The sequence below is a fragment of the Chamaea fasciata genome, unplaced genomic scaffold (genome assembly GCF_029207755.1).
Source record: "Chamaea fasciata isolate MVZ Bird 193981 ecotype frontalis unplaced genomic scaffold, bChaFas1.0.hap1 SCAF_4, whole genome shotgun sequence".
NCBI classification, from domain to species: Eukaryota; Metazoa; Chordata; class Aves; order Passeriformes; family Sylviidae; genus Chamaea; species Chamaea fasciata.
Window position 1 is genome coordinate 29,354,324 of NW_027094089.1, and position 19,584 is coordinate 29,373,907.

Sequence of the window (19,584 nt, forward strand, 5' to 3'; positions counted from 1 at the left end):
TTTGTTGTCTCATTCTAAAATGAAGTATATGAAAAATCTCTTAAAACTGAATTGTCTGTACTTTCAAAAACACCATTTAGTGGCAGAATAGGTCATTCAATAACCTTTATGAGTACACTGTGTCTTTCAAGAGATGCTCACAGAACTATCTGGAAACTTAAATGTTTATGAGAAGATTTAGCAACTGCAAACATAACTTCATATATATATATCTATGCTAAAAAAATTTTCCCTATTACGTCCATAGGATGACAGACCTATTTTCAAAAAAATTCTCTTGCTATCTGTGAAACAGCAGTCAAATAATACAAATGTAAATTCCTGTTCCCTATGAATATTTACATATCAATGATACTATAATTCAATGTAAATGTTCATAGGGAACAGGAAAAACCACAGTCATGAATTCACAGTTCAACACAAGATGCAAGGATTAGTGAGTCAAAACAGTACAAATTCCTAAATAATCTGTTTACCTTATTAATGTCAGCTACATTGGTTAGAGTATTTTTCATGGTTTCTCTCATTCTCTCCTGATTTTTAGAAACGGTGTCTATAGTGCTTACAACAGCAGAATTTTGGACCTGAATCCTGCATGTCAAGAGCACCAGCCCTCAAAAGCACTGGTTATTACATGCTGGTTATTAAAAATAAATCACCCTGCTGTACACTTCCACTAGACTCAACAATCCCCAAAAATGAACTGCAGACTAGACCTTCCTGGACGAGTTTGCCCAGCAAAAATTCAACTAGCTGTATTCCTATTCACAGCAAAAGCAGAAAGGAACTGTCCCAAGGGATCCAAGCTCCCCTACAGTTTAGATATTCAAGTCTTCAGAAATGGGCAGGTACACATCAAGGTGTACACGAATGCCAGGACTAGATCACCCTGCTGCTGCACCCACAGTTCTAACAGGGGGCTGGTTTTCACCATCAGGATGCATAGTCCTGTTCACCTCTGCAAGAACTTCAGATATGCAATAAATAACATGAACACAAAGAAGGTTGCAATCTGTAGAAACTTTCTTACTTGTAAAGTATTTGTATCCCATATTTTCAAGGTTTTATCAAATGAGCTCGATGTAAACATGCCAGTGTCATGAGGATACCACTGGACTGTCTCCACACTGAATTTGTGTACATCAGGATGACTCCTAAAATCAACAAAAATATTCCAACTGGTTAGAGTTTTGATAATCATCTTGTAGTTGTCTTGGTATTTGATGACAAGTTGAAAACAAACATTTTTCTTAATTTGTCCTGAGGTTTTCAAGAAGAACTATATTTTTGTTGGCTTAATTTTCATTCAACTAACACTCATTACTTTGAAGAGCCTTCATTTTAGGAAACTACAGATCAAAAAATGGTAGCTGCAGCATATCTAAAGACACTCATAAAGCATAAAAAAAGGCTTTTGAAATGTTTAAGTTGCAATGTTTACAGATCTCATGTTAAATGTGATGGCCTAACACTAGAAACCATTTATGCTTCTTAAAAATGGATCCACTGAAAAATACACACAAAATTAAAAAAAATTCATTAGCATTAGTGAATAATTACAGCTACATAGTAATTGGCAATCCCTGTCTGACAAAGTCACCACAGTAGGCTAAGTAACCCAGAGTCATTTATATTTGCATTCAAAAATGAAAAGAGGAAGAACAACAAGAAACTTTAAACTGAACTGTGGATACTTAGACACTGTAATATAATTAATAATTATCTGTGGCAGAAAGAACCAACAGCAGAGCCAATCTTGACAGCTCCAGGATACAGACTCAACTGACCAGGCTCTGAGTAATATATGTCATTCAAATACCTGGTAGACGACTCATATCTCAGCTGGATTCACATGGATCCAGCTTCAGGGGCCCAAAACCAGCTGTTTGCTCACTCTACCCTCTGCAACAGGATGAGGGAGAGCATTCAAATGGTCAAAGTGTGAAAAGTTGTGGATTAAGATAATGGCATAGACTCTGATTTACTAAGGAACAAAACTAGTCACAATAAATAGTGACTTAATTTAACTGAAACAATTTCTATGATCTCCTCTTTTGGCTTTGAGAACTAATCAATGGTTTCAAATAGATATATTACCTCAGTGGGAGGGAGTTAATTAAAAAGACCATCAATTGATCACAGGTGCACTCAGCATAGTCCAAACCAATGTTTCTTTAGTTCTTACTTCTATCCAAGCTCAACTATGGATGCACTGATAACAGCTACAATCAACAGGGAAGGTGAAGAAACCATTACTCATTGAAATTTGAGAGGTAATATGGGATAATACAACTGAATTTCAAAGAAATTCTAGTTCTGCTGGTACTTAGTCAATTTTACCTATGATCCCATCAGCAGCACAGCTTTTGTGTTAACAGTACACAGTGCTTCACTATATGATATATACCCAGTCATTGCATTAGCATTAAACCACAACAAGACCACACTCATCCTCTGGAGCATAGAGTATGGGCCTGAAAAGATGGAAATAAATGGGAGACTGCTGAAGCCAACATGTGCATTGCATGAGAGCAACAAGGATACATTTCTGAATGTAACACCATCAAAACCCAAGGTATTTGTTGTGACGCCAAGTAAAATATTTCTCATTTTGAGAGTCATCCTAATGAAAACTTGGAAACTGTGTATATTGGTAAATGATGTGCTTTTATGAGGCCCTCTTGTAATTTTGTATTTGTGGATAACATTACTGTAGACACAAGTAATCACTCTCACATCTGTGCTATAAATTTGTCAACACTATGAAATGTAATTTTAGTTATTCAGCTCCTATTGTATCCTATTAAACTATTAAAATCTAATTATACTCTGATTCAAGATTGCAGCCAACTCCCATGGGTATGACCCTCATGCTGGCAAAGGAATCCTTACAGCATGAAGACCTGAGCTGCTTGTTCAAAACAAACCCCCCCCAAAAATGGACCACAGACTTCATTTACTGTCCATCATGATGTGGAAGAAATAAATCACATGATGGAGTAGGTGAAGAAAGTGGTGGGACACTCTTTTTGGATGGTCACTAATACCGACCAGAATTCTCAACAGAGTGTTTCACCCTGTTGTCATTTTGTTGATGGTAACTCTTCTGCTTTTTTTTTCTAATAATTATATTGTCTCTTAAGGTTTGGATATTTATGGAACAATTAGCCTATTGGCTACCCTCACTAATACCAGATTAGCACATACTAGAAATGTATTGGATCATCTGCACCATATAAAAGTGTGAGACATTCTCAAATTCTATATGGATATTGTGAAGTTTGAGTGACTTGTCATGGGTGGATTTATGTGGAAATCCATAAATGGATTTTATGGGGGTAAAATTAAAGGAAACTAAGAAGTTATATTCACATCCTAACAGAAGTTATAATGATAAAGAAATTATACGGTGAAGTGCAGTTGCTTCTTCTGGATGGAATGTGGCGAGCATGACTGAAAGCCATTCCACAATGATTCCCCCTACAAACAGCCTGCAACTTCAAGCACCTGCTAAGGCAGATGAAATGGGGGTGGAGCCGAGACACCACAGCCAGGCACTGTTAAATTCCATGCAGGGAGGGGTACTTTCTATCTGATAGATCACACAGCATCTGTCCAACAAGAGAGATGGAAGAAGATATTTTGCTGTTGAACCAGCAACTGTGGTGAAATCGCCCTCCTTGGATGAACTTGGTTCACTATCATCTAATTGTAATACTAACACAGATCTCCATCTCAAAGTTCAGAATCACAGAATATTCTCAGCTGGAGAGCAGACACAAGGATCATCAAGTCCAGCACTTAAGTGAATGGCCCATATGGGAATCAAACCCACAACCCTGACATTATGAGCACCATGCTCTAATCAACTGAGATAACCTCAAGTTACCCACCTCCAGGGTAAGATCACCCCTCATCAAGCATGTGGTCTGCATTTTTATTGACTGCATTTTTAAGAGAAAGGGAGAGAATTTTACACCATTTAGTAACAAAGGTACAGTACCTCAAACTCCAACTAAACATAACAGAATAATATAAAAGTAAGTCAAGAATGGTGAAGACTCCACCGTAACTTCAGGGATCAGGCAACAAGGTGATCTGTCTTCTTCCTCAGAGCAATGCCTGTTACTAAGAACCTTACTCTATGTGTGCTTTATTAGGGATTAAACCTTGTCTGTATATTGGTCTGAACAGGTTTTTGCAGTCAGAAACAATCACCAGCAGGCCTTGAACCTTAACCTGTCACATTTTTTTCTTATTACCTGTTGGGGGTTAGGTTTGTTCCTTCTTTCTCTAAAGAATTTTTCCCCCATAGGTTACCAAGGAGACTAAGTGTTGGATACTTGAGAGTACTTAACCGAAACAAAGAGGTGGACAAAGTTGGAAGAGGGAGATAACGAAGGTAAAAGACAGAGCTTAAGGCAGATGGGGGCTCTTCTTTTTCCTGCGTTCGGGGAGAGAGAGAACAGCTGCTGCTGGCTGGAAGAGTTTCACTGTGGCCAAAGGGATCCAGTCCTGGGAAATCTACTATCACCAGTTCCGCCTGAATCCTGAGTTTTCTCTGCCACCCACGGGAGCTGGTCCAGGCCCTGCCTCGCCTTCGGCTTCTTCGGTGCTGCTCCTCTTGCTACAGTGTGACCCTGCACCCCCTGCGCTGCCGGGACATCCTGCCCCTGCCTGCCGGGACACCCTGCCATCCCAGCTACCACCCCGGGACTCTTCCACTGTTTCAGCTTGGTGCTCTGAGGATCCTGCAGGGACACCGAAACCAAACTGCCCTGGGTTTTGTGAAACAAAGCCCTCAAGGTTCTTGGTACTGTTTTCGTTTGTTATTAATGCTGTAGTTGTTTGGTGGGGTTTTTTTTTTTTTTTTTTTTTTTTGTGTTTGTTTGCTTTGTAATACCTACTAGTAAAGAACTGCTATTCCTATTTCCCAAATCTTTGCCTAAGAGCCTCAGATTGTAATTTATAATTGAAAAAAGAAAAAAAAAAGGGGGGGGGGGGGGTTTACACTCTCCATTCCAAAGGAAACTGCAGTTGTTTTTTTTATTACCTGGCAGATACCTGTCTTCCCAAACCAAGACAGATTACCAAAGAATGTTATTCCATAGTTGGAGTGAGTCCTTCATGGACACTGGCACTCACTGGCAGTAGGTAATATACTTGAATAAAGGGGGAAATTCCACTGAGGGGGTCTCTCTTATGCTGTTGGCGTGTGCTCCTGAACAAGTCAGTCACCCTCTGATCCAGCAGGACTATTCAGTGAAGGGTCCCTGTAAGAGGTGCTGAGGGGTTAGTTGGACACAAAGGTCTCAGCTTTCCCAGGGAACTGACAAACTAACACTAGGGGTTAAGGAAATCTTCCCTTTTCACATGACATCTATAGACCTGATTTCATTTGAGCTAATATACCTTTCTGCTAACCTGGGTTGCTACAAAGCAAAAAAACACAGGAGAGTTAGCCTGAAGCCTGCACTGACAATACCAAGCAAGAGATATGGAGCAACTTTTGAGCTTAGTTTAATAACTTCTGCATTGCTCCTCCACCTCTGAGGCATATCCAAGAATGGCCTGTTACTCCGGCAGTGCTAAAAGTAAACAAATTTCATGCATCTATCCTTTAGGGAGGTGTGCTGGTTTTGGCTGGAGTAAAATCAATTTTCCTCACAGTGCCTGGCATGGGATACATTTTGGATTTGTGCTAAACAGCACTGGTAACACAGACGTGCTTTTGTTACTGCCCAGCAGGGCTTACAGAGAGCCAAGGCCTTTTCTGCTTTTCATACTGACATGCTGGTGAGGGGACTGGGAGTGCCTGGGAGGCTGGGAAAAGACACAGCCAGGACAGGTGACCCCAGCTGACCAAAGAGATACTCCAGACCATACAATACCAAGCTCAGAGTATAAAGATGGGGGCAAGAAGGAAAGGGGAGGAGACACATTTGGAATGATGGCATTTGTCTTCCTAAGTAAACATTAAGTGTGATGTGGCCCTGCTTTCCTGGAGATGCCTGAAGCAGTGAATTAATTCCTTGGTCTGCTTTGGTTTGCAGCTTTTGCTTTTCCCCTATTAAACTACCTCAGCCCAGGAGTTTTCTAGCTTTTACCCTTCTACTTCTCTCCCTGATCCCACTGGTAGCAAGCACCTGAGCAGAACTTGGTTGCTGGCTGGAGTTAAACCATGGCAAGCTAAAAATCATTAGTACCTGCAGAACAAGGAAATCAAGCTTGACTCACAGTGAGCTTACTCCTGGAGAGGCATTTCTAAGCACTGTGCAGAAAAATCTAAACCCATGGAAATAATTATTCGGCTATAGTAACTATAAGTGCACAACACTGGACTGTAATCCACTCTGCACAAGAACAATAAATTGTCCCATAATCCACAGGGCTGAGGAATGAGCCAGCCAGCAAACTCTCAAGTTGCTCTGCAGGAATCATCTTTGATCTGGCTAAGCTTAGTAGTGGCTTCATGCCATTCAGCCTAGTTTCATGTCTCAGGATGTACACTATTCCCAGTTCATTTCATACGAAGCATTTTCATCCACTACTCAAAATATCCCAGCCTTTTCTACCAAACACAAAAGGAGAATTTCTTCTATGGATAATAGGTCACTGTCATTCATTCTTCCTAGACATGTTTTGAGTAGTAGAGACTACCTTAAAGATAAGCTTATCTGCATATTATCTAGAAACTGGTACAGTTTGGTTGTCTCTTAACGGGTGGCAGTTTTTGTCATAGGCAGCATGAATCATATGAAACCAGGTAAAGCTCTCTGTGCTGACTCTCAGGAAAACAGGGAAAAAATTATTTTTGTGTTTGCAATAGTGGCCCTATATTCTGGATGAGAAATATGAGAATCACAGCCTACCACCAGGAATTCTCTCTTTTGTTGCTCTATACTACTGGATCATCAGCAAGCCCAGTTCAGGGTCTATTCAGAAACAGCTTTAAAGAGCCCCTAGCAGAAACTTATTCTTTAAGCAACTTTGAGACCAGACCTGTGTTCTGACCCAGAAACTTGGAAGACAGGCAAACTTTCACAACATGTCAGCACTAGATCTTTCAAAGATAGGAGCTACACAGACAGAGGGAAATTGTTTCTGAAGTATAAATTCATTTATTAAGTCAGGAACTCTGAATAACATTCCAAATATCTGAAGATAAATATTAAATGTAGCTAATTAGTTACAGTAAGTATTCAAAACATACTAGGAAGCTTCATAACTACTACGAATAAATAATTGAGGCAATAAACCTACTAAGTTTATTTAACCAATAATAATCATAAGCCTGTCATTTAGAGGAGTGCCACATAAAATCCAATTCTACAAACAAAATTTATGCCTCAAGTGGTAAGAAATAAAAGATGCATCTATGCAAATTAACACCAACTCAAGAAACAGACAACCAACTGAACATCCTCCTAAACAGAATCTCCAAAGATGGAATGCTTCTACTGACCTAACTGAAGTTAATGATGGCTTGATTTTAGCACAGATTTGACAGCTTTTACGTTGTGCCTTCTTAGCATGAATTCCTTCAATTTGCTGCATCTGTCTCAGAATTCATTTTGAGATTTGGGGATGTATAGTCATTATATGATCTTAACTACAATTTAAAATGATTTTGTGCAAGAATCCCAGCCATCAACACTTGTCCTATTAGCTATGCTCTATTTGCCTTTTCTTTCTTATGAGCCAAGATATTGTTAAGGCCTTTTATTGTTATAAGTCTGTCTTGTTCTTGTATACCTGACTTATGAAGACACTGACTGATAGACTTCAAATTATTTGTAAACTGGGAAGAAATAAGGGGAAAATGCAGTTACCAATCCTTTACAAAGCAGAATATCTCTTACTGTGAGTCTTAGTGAAGTTCTAACCTACTAGACAAGCCTATTATCCAAATAAAGGAAAAAACAGCTACTGCTAGAAAACTTAATGTCTGTAATGAAAAAATTTGTATTGCCTGTAGGGACAGCCTGATAAATCAATAAAGGCTTTGACTCTTTACAAAGATTACACACAGCATGGTAGCTCTCTAGAAAAATACATTCCATGTTTTCAGTAACACATCTTCATTCAAACATATTCTTAAGAAGTTTTGTATAAATCACTTCTGTACCTGCTGAACACCTGATGAACTAAAAATAGCTACTAGTAAAGCAGCAAAGAGAGAGAGGGTAAATACAACAAACAACTGCAAATAGGTATTAGATTTTTTCCCAAACAGATTAAAAGGATTATGCAAATAATTGCATAATAATCCTGCTTAAAATTATATTTACTCAAATGTATGTACTATACATATTTGGGGAATACAGGGAATATTTCTACAGCAGTACCAAAGCTTCCTTCTCAGTTATTCGCATAGAGGTACCAAATTTCATCATGAAATAATATGAAAACTCACAGGTGAAAAAATTTGAATTAGAGGAAGGTTTGGGGTTTTTTTCCCTCCCATCTTTTTTTGCTAGTCTTAAAATATGAGGTTAGAGTACTAGTCTGACTTCTCTTTGTGGTGTCTACAGCAACATAAGACTGTCTAATTTTAGTTTCCAGATGAGTACAATTGATATCCTTCATTTTAACTTTTGAAACTGCTATAGATTTGCTCAAACAATACCAGAGTCACTGTACATATACTGTAACTTTTAGAGCAGACAAATCAAAAAGAAACAATTAGCTCCTGCTACTACACTTCAAGGACTTCTGGCACTATTCTCTACAGTCTTTTTATCCTAGAAATAAGAACAGATAATTTGCAAGGTTAATTATAGCCACACAAGAGCTATATCATGTACTTTTAAAAGACTTTTGGAATACTTACCTTCCAACAGAAAAAAGTGCTTTACACGTGTAACTTGGTTTCCTGCTCAAGTTTTCAAGGTCATAAAGTACAATAACACCATCCGATCCACCAGATAACATGCTGAAAGTGTTAATAAAACACAAATAATCTCATAAACACAAAACACTCATAATCTCAATATGCTCAGTATAACAGACTGGTCAACAAGACAGCAAATCCATAGTACCAAAACACAGTGGATTACTTATGTACATTTTTACCAAGCAAAGTATATACTTACTATCTTCCCTCAACAGGTTCAATATCAAGGGTGTTGATACCGCTTCCATGTATTCTTTCCACATCTCTATCTTTATTTAATTCCAAACTTAGAACCCTACCCGCAAAAAAAAAAAAAAAAAAAAAAAAAAAGGAAGAGAGATGAACACCAAGAACAGAATTATTAAATGTCATTATGTACCTTTGAAAAGCTGAAACTTAGTTTCCTGCTTCTTCAACGCCTTTAACTCATCCTTGCCATTTTTTTTTGCAGAGCTACACAATACAGAGACAGAAATAAGTCTTGTGAAGTCGGCAGAAAAAATACTCGTTTGTTTGGAAGGCAAGAGAGAAATGCATACGTAAAACGGGCTCAAAGAAAAAGCAAAACTGCATTTGGGGTCAATATATTAAACAAAACCTAGAATGTAATTGGAAAACACTAAGAAAAGGTGTAATTAAGAAGGTTGTAAACGCCACAAATATTGGCTACTTTGAAGCTTCATCATGTAGGATACTTTCAGGATTCATCCGGAATGGAACTATGGACACCTAGTGGACAAAGTAATGTAGTTTATCAAGTTTACAGTATTTCCTTTAATGAAAGGAAGTATGTCTGCTACATTTTCTGCAATGCTAAACAAAAGCTGGGCTACCCCCAAAGATGAAGCTTCCAAGACAACCTTTTCTGACCTACAATTCTTCACTCACATTTTTAAATACGTTAATATTGCATAGTCCAAAAAGAGATATTATGCTTCATTAAATCATACTACCTGATATAAAACTTAGCCTTGCAACATGATCAGAGCTTCCTACAGCACCATTTTGTACAAACCACAACAAAAACGTAACTAAGCAGGTAACTGAAAAGCTGTGAGGCAGAGTGCCTCTACTCAGCTTCAGCTCAAGTGGCAAAAAAACTTCACGTGAGAACCTTAGGGAGCTACAGGCAGGCCCCCAACGTCAGTCTGCAGACATGCTATAAGTGCAGCAAATCATTTAAGCTTTCTTAAACTATGAGAAATACAATTACTCAAGAATTCACCTAGAATAAGAATTCTGACATATACAAGATACTTAATTTAAAACCTTTGAGTTCCAGATGGAATTTTAGGAAGCAAGAAATCCTCCTGTGGAAATGTGTTAAAACACATGACTTGGAAATGTAGCTATAAATAAAATCCACTCAAGACAACAGACTTTCTTTTTTCTTTTTTTATGTCAAAATTAAAAAGTTTAGGAAAGGAAATGCTAAGCAGACAATTGTCCAAATAAGGTTAAGTCCATCCAGTGTATTTCCGTTCTTAAAACTGAATGGTACACGAATGCTGAGGGCACAGAGTGACATAACTGTGTAGTCAAAATGCAGCCAGAAAGAAGTTTCCTGAACTACCAAACTTCATTTCAAGTTTAAATATTTGTTTTACAATGATAGAGCGTCATAAAGCCATAGATCACCAACACAGATCCAGAAGCTGTATGAGTAACTGAACGAAGGTAGGCTTTATTGGATTTATCTTGAAATACATTCGCAAAGTAAATTCTCTGAGAGTGAACAAACACCACACTATAACCTTTAGCATGATTATTAACAATCCGTCTATGCTTCCATCACTTCCCAAGAAACTAAGAACACCCCCTCACCTAACTCCTCTTCAACCTGCCAAAAGGCCAGGTTTGGGAAAAGCAAAGACGAGCAGCTGAGGGTACATGAGCCGTCCAAACACCCATTTCCTCACAAGCGGAGCACAGCCGCACGCAGGTCGAAGCCCTGCAGGAGCCGCGCCGACAGCAAGGGCAGTGACGGCGAGGTGCGGGGAGGGAGGCACAGCTTATTGCGCCGCGCACACTCCGCCCCGGGCTGAGTACACAGACCCCAGGGCTGCCGACCCACCCAAGCCACCACAGCCCCGCGGGGCACGCCGAGACGCGGCGGGCGGGCGCGCAGCTCCCCGCGCACACACGGGAGCCGCGGCGGTGCAGCCCCTCACCCCGCCCCGGCCCACTCCAGCGCGGGCCGGGCAAGCGAGGCTCCGCGGCAGGGCGGAGCCAAGGGCTGCCGCTCCGGGGCCTCCCCGCGCAGGGTCACCCGCCCCGGGCCCGGTACCTCCGGGTGCGCTCGGCCCGGCGCAGCCGCGCGGGGTCGTCCAGCCCGGCCTGGCGAGCAGCCACAAGCCCCAACATGGCGGAAGCACCCGGCCCGCTCCACGCCGCGCCGCCATCTTGCGGCGGGCGGCGCCAATGGGCAGCGGAGTTGCTGGCGCGCCCGGCGCCCATAGGCGGGCTCGGGCCGGGCGGGCGGGGCCGGGGAGCTCTTCGTGCGCCAGTGTCGCCGTGTCCGTGTGCCGGTGTCCGTGGGCCTTGCCGTCTGGATTCCGGCATGAGCCGCGCCTGGCAGGCTCTCCGCGCCCTGCGGCTGCGGCTCGTGGGGCCTGCCAAGGAGCTGGTGGGCACCGACCAGTTTGGCAACAAGTACTACCGGGTGCCCAAGCACGAGAGCCGCGGAGGTACGCTCCGGGGCCGCGCCGGCGGCTGCGGGCGGGCGGGCGCGGGAGGAGCACTGCCCTGCGCCCCTGTCCGCCGGAGGGCGGCTGGGAAAGGAATCATAGTGGCTGAACAGTAACGGGAAGGGAAGTGCCGCGCATCGGGAAACACGTGCGGGTTTCTGGTGCTCTGATGCCGGAAACACCGTAAAGCCACTCACGGGAGGGTTTCAAAGCGCAGCCTGTACTAGGTAGATAGGCAGCGATTATCTGCTCTTCTTGGTAATTCGGAGCGCTTTTGCATAAGCTTTAGAAAGCTGGAGTCTAGAGAAAGGCAATGGAGCTGGGGAAGGGTCTGGAGCACCAGTCCTGTGAGGAGCAGCTGAGGGAGCCGTGGGTGTTTATCCTGGAGAAAAGGAGGCTCCGGAGTGACCTTATCACTCTCACCACCTGTCTGGCAGAAGGGTGCAGCCAGGGGTTGGACATCAGGAAGAATTTCTTAACGGAAAGGGCTGTTAAACATTGGAACGGCTTGCCCAGGTAAGTGATGGAGTCACCATCCCTGAAACTCTTCACAAAACAACTGGACGTGGCACTTAGTGCCGTGGTTTAGCTGACATGGTGGTGTTTGGTCAAAGGTTGGTTGCACTTGATCTCAGAGGTTTTTTCCAACCTAACTGGTTATGTCATTCTGTGAAATTTATTCTTACATTTACATTTATTACACTCTTGTAGAAAATACTTTTCTAGGTTTCTGCCCATGTTCCAGGAATCCAGATGCCCTTATTCCCTGTGGATGCCCTTATTCTCTATGGATATGCTACGTTATAAATAATTCATGGAAGGCGGGTTCCCTGAAGATGGCCAGGTGCACATGCTAAAATGTTTTATATTACTCTTTCCTCTCCCTGCACAGGCTTGTTTATCTACTTACTGTATTCCACATCTTTTGTATGACTGCATCAGCTAGAGCATCCTGAGGCTGTAGATGCTTTTTGCTTGTTACTCTTCAGAATCCAACAAGAAGCAGAAGGTCTTAAACTGTGCAGTTACTTAATCAGTATGCCTTCTCCTTAGTAACACATAGTGTCCGCTGGAGTAATTTTCCCTTTAGAACAGTTCCCTTGACATGTTTTGCCGTTTAAGTTCCTGAACAACTGGCAGTGACTTAAAGCAAGCGTCAAACAAGAATCTGGGAAGAAATTGTGAACACTCTTTTTTTCCGAAGTATGTTTTTCCTCAGGGGTGATATGCTGCAGTAGTTAATATGCTTCCAGGGTTTCTTGATCCTGCTTTCAACTTTTGGTCTTCTCACTGCTGGGGTTCATGCTGACTTTGAGGAGTGTACAAAAGGCTTTATCTTTTAACAACAAGAAACAGTGAAAACTACAGTCGGATTTCTTCTGTATGGTTGCTGCAGTGTCAGTCCCAATTAACCAGTTAAAAATTATTTCTTCTTTCAGAAATACTGGTAGGTTTTTTCTTGATATTAGAAGTTATGCTGGCTTGCCTTTCACAGTGATAGCCACCTGCTGCAACTTTCAGGTTTACCGCTGTGTTTGGAGCTGTAGTCGTTGTGCCAGCAGGAGGACAGAGAAGGTGGAACATACTCTGCAGGAGCACAGAATAAGAGGCTTTTAAGGTTAGTAAAGAATTGAAATAGCTTTATCTAAGACCACATTGTGACAGCCCTTTTGTTTCCCAATTTTTGTTCATCTAGACTGTAATAATACTGAGAATCACACTCCAGAGCTGAAGTTGCTTTGATTTTTCTTTGAGCAGAAAGGATTGGCTCTTAAATGCTCTGCAGTTGCAGCTCTGAATTCTGCAAGAGCAGCACTTATGTGAATCTTAAGTCTCTTGCACCTGAAGTCTATTTTAGTGATACAGATGGCACAATGCAGATCTGCTGAGTTATCAGTATTCCTCTGTTACTCTGTGATTCTTCTCCTTGTTTAAGGTTCACTTGATATCTTGAGAATTCTGCGCCACCAGCTTGCAGTGACACAATGTTTAATGCCACCAAAAGGGAGAGATCTTATTTTTCTTCTGTTTTCTTTCTTGCTGCTGACGTCTTTTCAGTCTTTTGATGTTGAAAATGGTTTTATACTTCCTGTAGAAAACTTTAATAAAACAATAAAATGACTGATGAAGAATAAATTGCAAGCCAGAAATAGCACAGAAGTGGGAATGAAGAGTATAAGCTGTTGTATGGAGAGGATAAGCCGTTGTATGGCACAAGGTTCTGCAAGATGTCTTGAAACAAAGTGAAATGGTGGAATTTTACAATGTGTCTAATAATTCCTTACCATACTTACCTCAGTTTTTCTAATAGTTTACCATTAAGTTTTTTAATTCCTCTAGTTTGACCCAGTCAAGTGCATATTATCTGGGAAAAAAAAATTGTGTATTAAAAAGCAGTATAGGAAATCTGGCAAAGGCCTAATGTTTAATTCACTTTTTCTATTCTTCTCTTTCATCTTTGGCATCAAATTAGGAGAAGGCTTTTTACAGTTCAGCTATACAAACTGAAATTTTGCATACTGAGTAGTAAGATCATACCTTCCATGTGATCATTCACAGTCAGTAAATTCTCCCTTTTTCTTTTTCTATGTAAATAGAGAATAGGAGAGTTCATATGGGAAGTACTACTGCTATGATTTTGTGAAAATACTACTTGTGAAAATTCTGCTTATTTTCTGTATATTTGTCACTGTGCTTTAGCTTGATCTAAAAAATCCGTAATCACTCAACATCAGCAGAATGACAGAAATCTGAAAGAAGTAAGCATAACCTTCTGCTAACAAAAAAGAAATGGATGTGTTTTTTTTTAAATGAAAGTGTTCAAGCATTGCATTTTATTCTGTTGATTTATCTAATGTTACAATAGTTGACGGTACTCAGTGTTAGACATACTTGACCATGAGATGTGGGTTTTAGCATTAGTTATTAAGGAGAAAGGGAAATAAGTAGAATGAAAGCAGCATCAGGCTTCACAAAAATTCTAAAAACAGATAGGAAATATCCTGTGAAGGTCTTAGGAAGAATCCGTGAAAACTCACAAAGGACATGTCACAGCTGTACCTCTTCCAGTGGTTAAAATAACTAGTACAAATTACCCTAATGTGGATGAAGACCAGGAAGTATAGCAATAAATTAACTGGGCTAAATAATAAGTTTTTAGTGACCATAAAAGAAAAAAACAGACCCTCCAGAAATCATGCTAACTGGTATGAGTGCTGGAAAAATGAAGGAACAAGTAATATATCCTAAATAGACTCACTAGGTAGGGAGTGAAAACTGATGTGACATTGTTGGTTTGAGAAGATAGGTTTGTATCTTTTTTTTTTTTTCTGCTTGGGCAACACTTCAGTGTTTTTTAGACCTTTTTGTGTGCTAAATTTAAGAATATGGGTTATGAATTTGCTATGCAGGTGCATAGCAGGCTAGCAACTGTTCTTGGAATAGTCTGAAATGCTACCCTGTCAGATGCAGGGAATCCACCAGCTACCTGTCAAAGGCAGAACTACTCAAAAGTTTTTATGAGGCATTTGGATGAAGAACAATAAAGTATTTTTATTGCATTTGAAGGTCAAACTCTGCGGGTGGAAATGGGAAGTAGCTGTGAGCATCTCATGGCAAGTCACTGTCAAACTGTTATAAAATTCAACTAGAGGATCCTAGGTAGGCTGGGATCAAGATCTACTTGTTTATAGAGAAAATGTGTAATTTATTGGTTAAAGGGTTCTGAGAACATGGATCTACACAACTGACAAATTTTCTGTAGTACCACATGTGTCAAAGTATTGTGCTGTTAGAAATTTCATTTCTGTGACCTCTTAGTTTGGATGCCCATTTTCTTCTTCCGTTTCCAGCTGACAGACTGTCCTCCACTTTCCTTACAAAATGGACTTCCTTGTGAATGTTCATTATTGTTTTAAGATAGAGTTCTCCCTGACCTTTGTTGTTTGGGGTTAATTGCATGTAGGAGATTCCATTTTCCCACACATTGGTGATTAATTTCCACTGTAATTTATGCCTTTGCTTTTTGTGAATGGCCATCCTTATGGTGTCAGTATAGAAAAGATACAAGGTTTCATATATTCCAGAGCAGGAGAAGTATGCCAGTTCTCCCTCAGGTTTGTGGCTGAGGAGAAAAATCATCCTGACACTAGTGAAGTGATTACAGATGGTTTCACCCACGGTAGTGGGTGATGGTAACTAACTGCCTCTCACAACATTCTTGAACAGCATCCTGTGCTGTGCTGTACAAACAGGGTCACACCTGGCATTTGTGGGCTTTAATAACTTTGTGAAGAAGTTTAAAGGTATAGATGGCAGAGGTAATAGAATTTGATAAAGGTCTATAGAAGTTAAAATATACACAGAAAATTTCTTACGGTTAGTTTTTGAAAGAAACTAGGAATTTAAAAGTGCTGAGAAAGCAAGGCTCCTTTTCATGTGATGTACAGCATTATTTGTTGTATATTAGGAAGATCTGCTGCATATATTTCATAGCTCACCCAGTGTTCTAACCATATAGAGGCCAGTTCAGGTTTGGAGCAACACTGGAAAGAAAATGAGTTGTAGAGGAAACCAGTGAGATGATGTGTGCAGGTTTCACTGCAAGGTCACTGCAGTGTGTCTGCACTGTGCTTTGCTGTCTCCCCTATGGATTTAGGGAGGACTGAGTAGCTCTATGTCAGTGCTGGGCCTGATGTGCTTGATCCCTTTGTATTGCACTGGATCAAATATTGCAGAGAGTGCAAAACAGACAGGTCTTGCTTTCTCTCTGTTCACTTAGGGTAGGTCTATCAGGACAGGCTGGGCTTTGTTTCAAACCAACATCCCACCTTAAGCTGGAGGTGAGAGTAAATAGTGTAGGTAGTGTCTAGCCACCTTCTGCTTCGGTCAAAAGCCATCTGACTGCCCTGCCTGCAAAGCCTGCCCTGGTCTTTGTTAGGGATTTAGAACAGAAATAGGGGAGTGTGTGATGCAAAGAATTAATGTTTTCTTTCTGTCAGTTGTGAATTGTGCTCTTTTACACTGAGTCCAAAACACTTTTGGAACTGGAGGCCTTGTCTGTAATAGAGGGTAATAGGAGTAGGTCAGTGTATACACATGGTTGATGGTAAGTTTCCTTATATCCCCATCATCTGTGATTCAGAGAGTTTTCTTCTTAAATGTGGTCTGTTTTCCAGGAGTGAGCATCTGCAGTATAGACTTCGGAGACCCCTCAAAGGGGTAAAAAATTTTTAGGTATATGCTGCAGCTATGGCTTTCGCATTGCCACAGCACCTAATATGCTGTTATTTTTTGAAATGCTTTCTAAATTAGGATTTCTTCTTAAAAAAAGCAGGTTATGCACTCAAAAACTACTTTGAGATCCGAATCAGCACATGGTGAATAAAGGCAACACAGGACAACACTACACTTTCTTTGATCCAACCTGCTACAGTAGGTGTAGTCTCACCAATATCCCAAAGTCTTGAATGTCCAGGTCAAACTCAAGGTGTAGCAACTTTATCCTGAGACCACCCTTCACTTCTGTCATCAAAGGACAGTTACCTTGCTTTCCTGATTTTGTCTGTCTCTGTGTAATTAGGCTCTTAGGAGAAGAGCTAGCAACTTGAATAGGTTTTGTTGGGTGAAGGGAATAATTGTGGAGATTAAAGGAGTGTCAGTGATGTGCAAATGTTGATTTTAATGTGTTTTGCCTTAATTCAAAATGTTCTAATGAGTAATAGTAAAAAGATATGAGTTTGCAAGAGTATTGTAATTCTCTGGGGTGAATATAGAAAGGATTGGCCTTTTGAAGTGGAGGGGAAGACAGATGTAAAATAATGCTGTTTCAGCCAGGTTGTCTTATTTCTCTTGAAAGAGTGAAAGTGAATGCTTAAAGTCCCTAGACTGTAAGAATAAGAAGTCATTAGATTCAGTAAACAAAGTAATGGCTAGAAATAGAAAAAAATATAAGAAAAATTTAAATGCCAATATAGAGGGAAAAGATCCTAAGAAAGTAACTGTACTGTCAACAGGATTATGGGAGAATTCAAAATTAGAGTAGTTAATTTTCTGAAAAGATGAATCTTGAGACAAGGTACACTGTTTAACATTTATCAAGAAATTTTATTTTCAAGTGGGAAAAATAATCATCTTGAAAGTCAGGTCACAACTTCAACAACATAGTATGATGGGCTTATTTGAATGTTAAGATGGTTCTGTATTTCATGACATTCTGTAAGTGTGTTTTTACAAAATCATCTTAAAGTGATGACAGTGATATAATACAGCTACACCAGGCTTGCCATGAGAGGAACTCATGGCATAACTCAGTAACTCTGAGATAACTCTTCAGTTGATTATGATAAAAGATGGGAATAGACAACTGAGTAGTAGTGATTGGTGACTCATTTCAGTATCTTGGACAAGTATTTCACTAAACAGACAAGATTTATCAGTTTAATTATTTTTCTTATCAAATAACATACTACCAGGGCATTGCCATAGCTTTGGTACATGATTAATTGTTCTTGCAGTAGAACATGGAGTGATGCTTAAAGTGTTCATACATTTTTAATTGAAAAACAAATTTCTCATACAGTTTATACATTTATTGCAAGCAAACACATCTTGCTGGAAATAGCTGGTTCTATTTTCCATTGAAAATAATTTATAAAGACTCTTAATAACCATTTTAGTTTAAAAATGCAGGAAGATAAGGGGCCCTAAATACTTAATATCTGGTATATATTTTTTTCTTCAAAACGCTGATTAATGAGCAGGTTATATTTAAACTTTTTCAATATCTTCATTTGCACTCTTATGTATTGTAATGATTAAGAGTTAAAATGAACATTGTAAAGTACCATCATCATATGCAAATTTTTATAAGAACAGTAGGTCATCATCAAGGAGTCAGTTTATTTCAAAGATTATGTAGGAGTGTTAAAAGCATGACTTAAGTTTTAAAGTTCTCTTTATGGGAACAGCAACCAAGTTTTGATTTGTTTTGGACCTTCAGCTTACCAGGAATTGTTGGAAAAAGCATGAAGCATTCTCTATTCTGTAGGTTTTTATATGTTGCACAAGCTCTGCATTAGGGGCTATATGTGGCCTAAGCTTCTGCTGCTATGAACTTTAAGAAGGAAAGTGGCAAGCTGAAGTTTCTGGGTAGCCTTATCAAATATCATTGAGAAATGCATGTAGAATTGAGAAATACATGTGGCATTACCAAGTTTCAGTGGTAAATTTAGTTGCTAATAATTGATTGTAAGCACTGACTTCTGTGGGAAACATTTTCTTCATGTGAAATGCCCCCTCACATTTGCATAAGCCTGTATATTGTGCAGGAAATTCTCAACAAACCAGAAATGCATAAATAAAGAAGAATCTGTATAAGGAAAAGTACTAAGTATTCAGTGGCATTTTATATATACATTATGCTATATCTGATTGAATCCAGTCTTCAGCTGAAGTATGTACATTTTTTAATGAAAGATTTAACATTCTGTTGAGACTAAAGGACTCCTCCCTGATAGTTTTAGTTGCTCCTTGTTTCCTGTTTTAGATAGTGGCCTGTCACCTTCCTGTGCATCAGAGATTTAGAGTAGAATTTCTACTTTCCTTCAAAATCTTTTATAAAACACAGCTTTTTATTGAAGACTAGACTGAAACATTCCTGTAATGCTTTTATGATGAATGGCAGAGTTTGGAAGAAGCAACAAATTCTGAAGCATATCTTCAGAGATAAAACCTATGGTTTTTTTCTGAGTTTGAATGTTAGCTTCCTTGCTAACAGGAATGGAGTCTGAGGAAGAGACTGATTGGTTGTGATTGTATGAAGTATTTGTAAGCTGATAATTGAGATTTGCAGATAATCGTACATCATATTACTGAACATTAAAAGCAGTTTCTCAAGTTAGTTTTTCAAGTGTTGGTGGAAAGCTAGTAAATTTGAGTTTTACATGTCTAATGTTAAGGTACTAATGAAACACTGAATCTGAATATTGATTCATGAATAGT

The 19,584-nt window shown here is 39.8% G+C and overlaps 2 protein-coding genes across 5 annotated transcripts in view; one reads left to right on the top strand and one right to left on the bottom strand.

Moving 5' to 3' along the window:
- Positions 1–11,288, bottom strand: part of ERCC8 (ERCC excision repair 8, CSA ubiquitin ligase complex subunit) — a 28,189-nt gene extending 16,901 nt beyond the window's left edge. The window contains exons 1-4 of one of the 3 annotated variants that reach the window (XM_066181184.1): positions 11,184–11,288; positions 9,096–9,191; positions 8,834–8,935; positions 1,031–1,154 (exon numbers count right to left, since the gene is read on the bottom strand). In XM_066181184.1, the coding sequence (XP_066037281.1) occupies positions 1,031–1,154; positions 8,834–8,935; positions 9,096–9,191; positions 11,184–11,260 (399 nt within the window). In that variant the 5' untranslated portion in view covers positions 11,261–11,288. Of the gene's footprint in view, positions 1–1,030; positions 1,155–8,833; positions 8,936–9,095; positions 9,192–9,275; positions 9,350–10,720; positions 10,885–11,183 lie in introns of those variants that run through there. The other 2 variants (XM_066181185.1, XM_066181186.1) reach the window with 2 other exon arrangements.
- Positions 11,289–11,386: 98 nt separating this feature from the next.
- Positions 11,387–19,584, top strand: part of NDUFAF2 (NADH:ubiquinone oxidoreductase complex assembly factor 2) — a 71,487-nt gene continuing 63,289 nt past the window's right edge. For both annotated transcript variants that reach the window (XM_066182368.1, XM_066182369.1), the window contains exon 1: positions 11,387–11,583. In XM_066182368.1, coding sequence (XP_066038465.1) covers positions 11,457–11,583 — 127 coding nt within the window. In that variant the 5' untranslated portion in view covers positions 11,387–11,456. The remainder of the gene's footprint in view (positions 11,584–19,584) is intronic.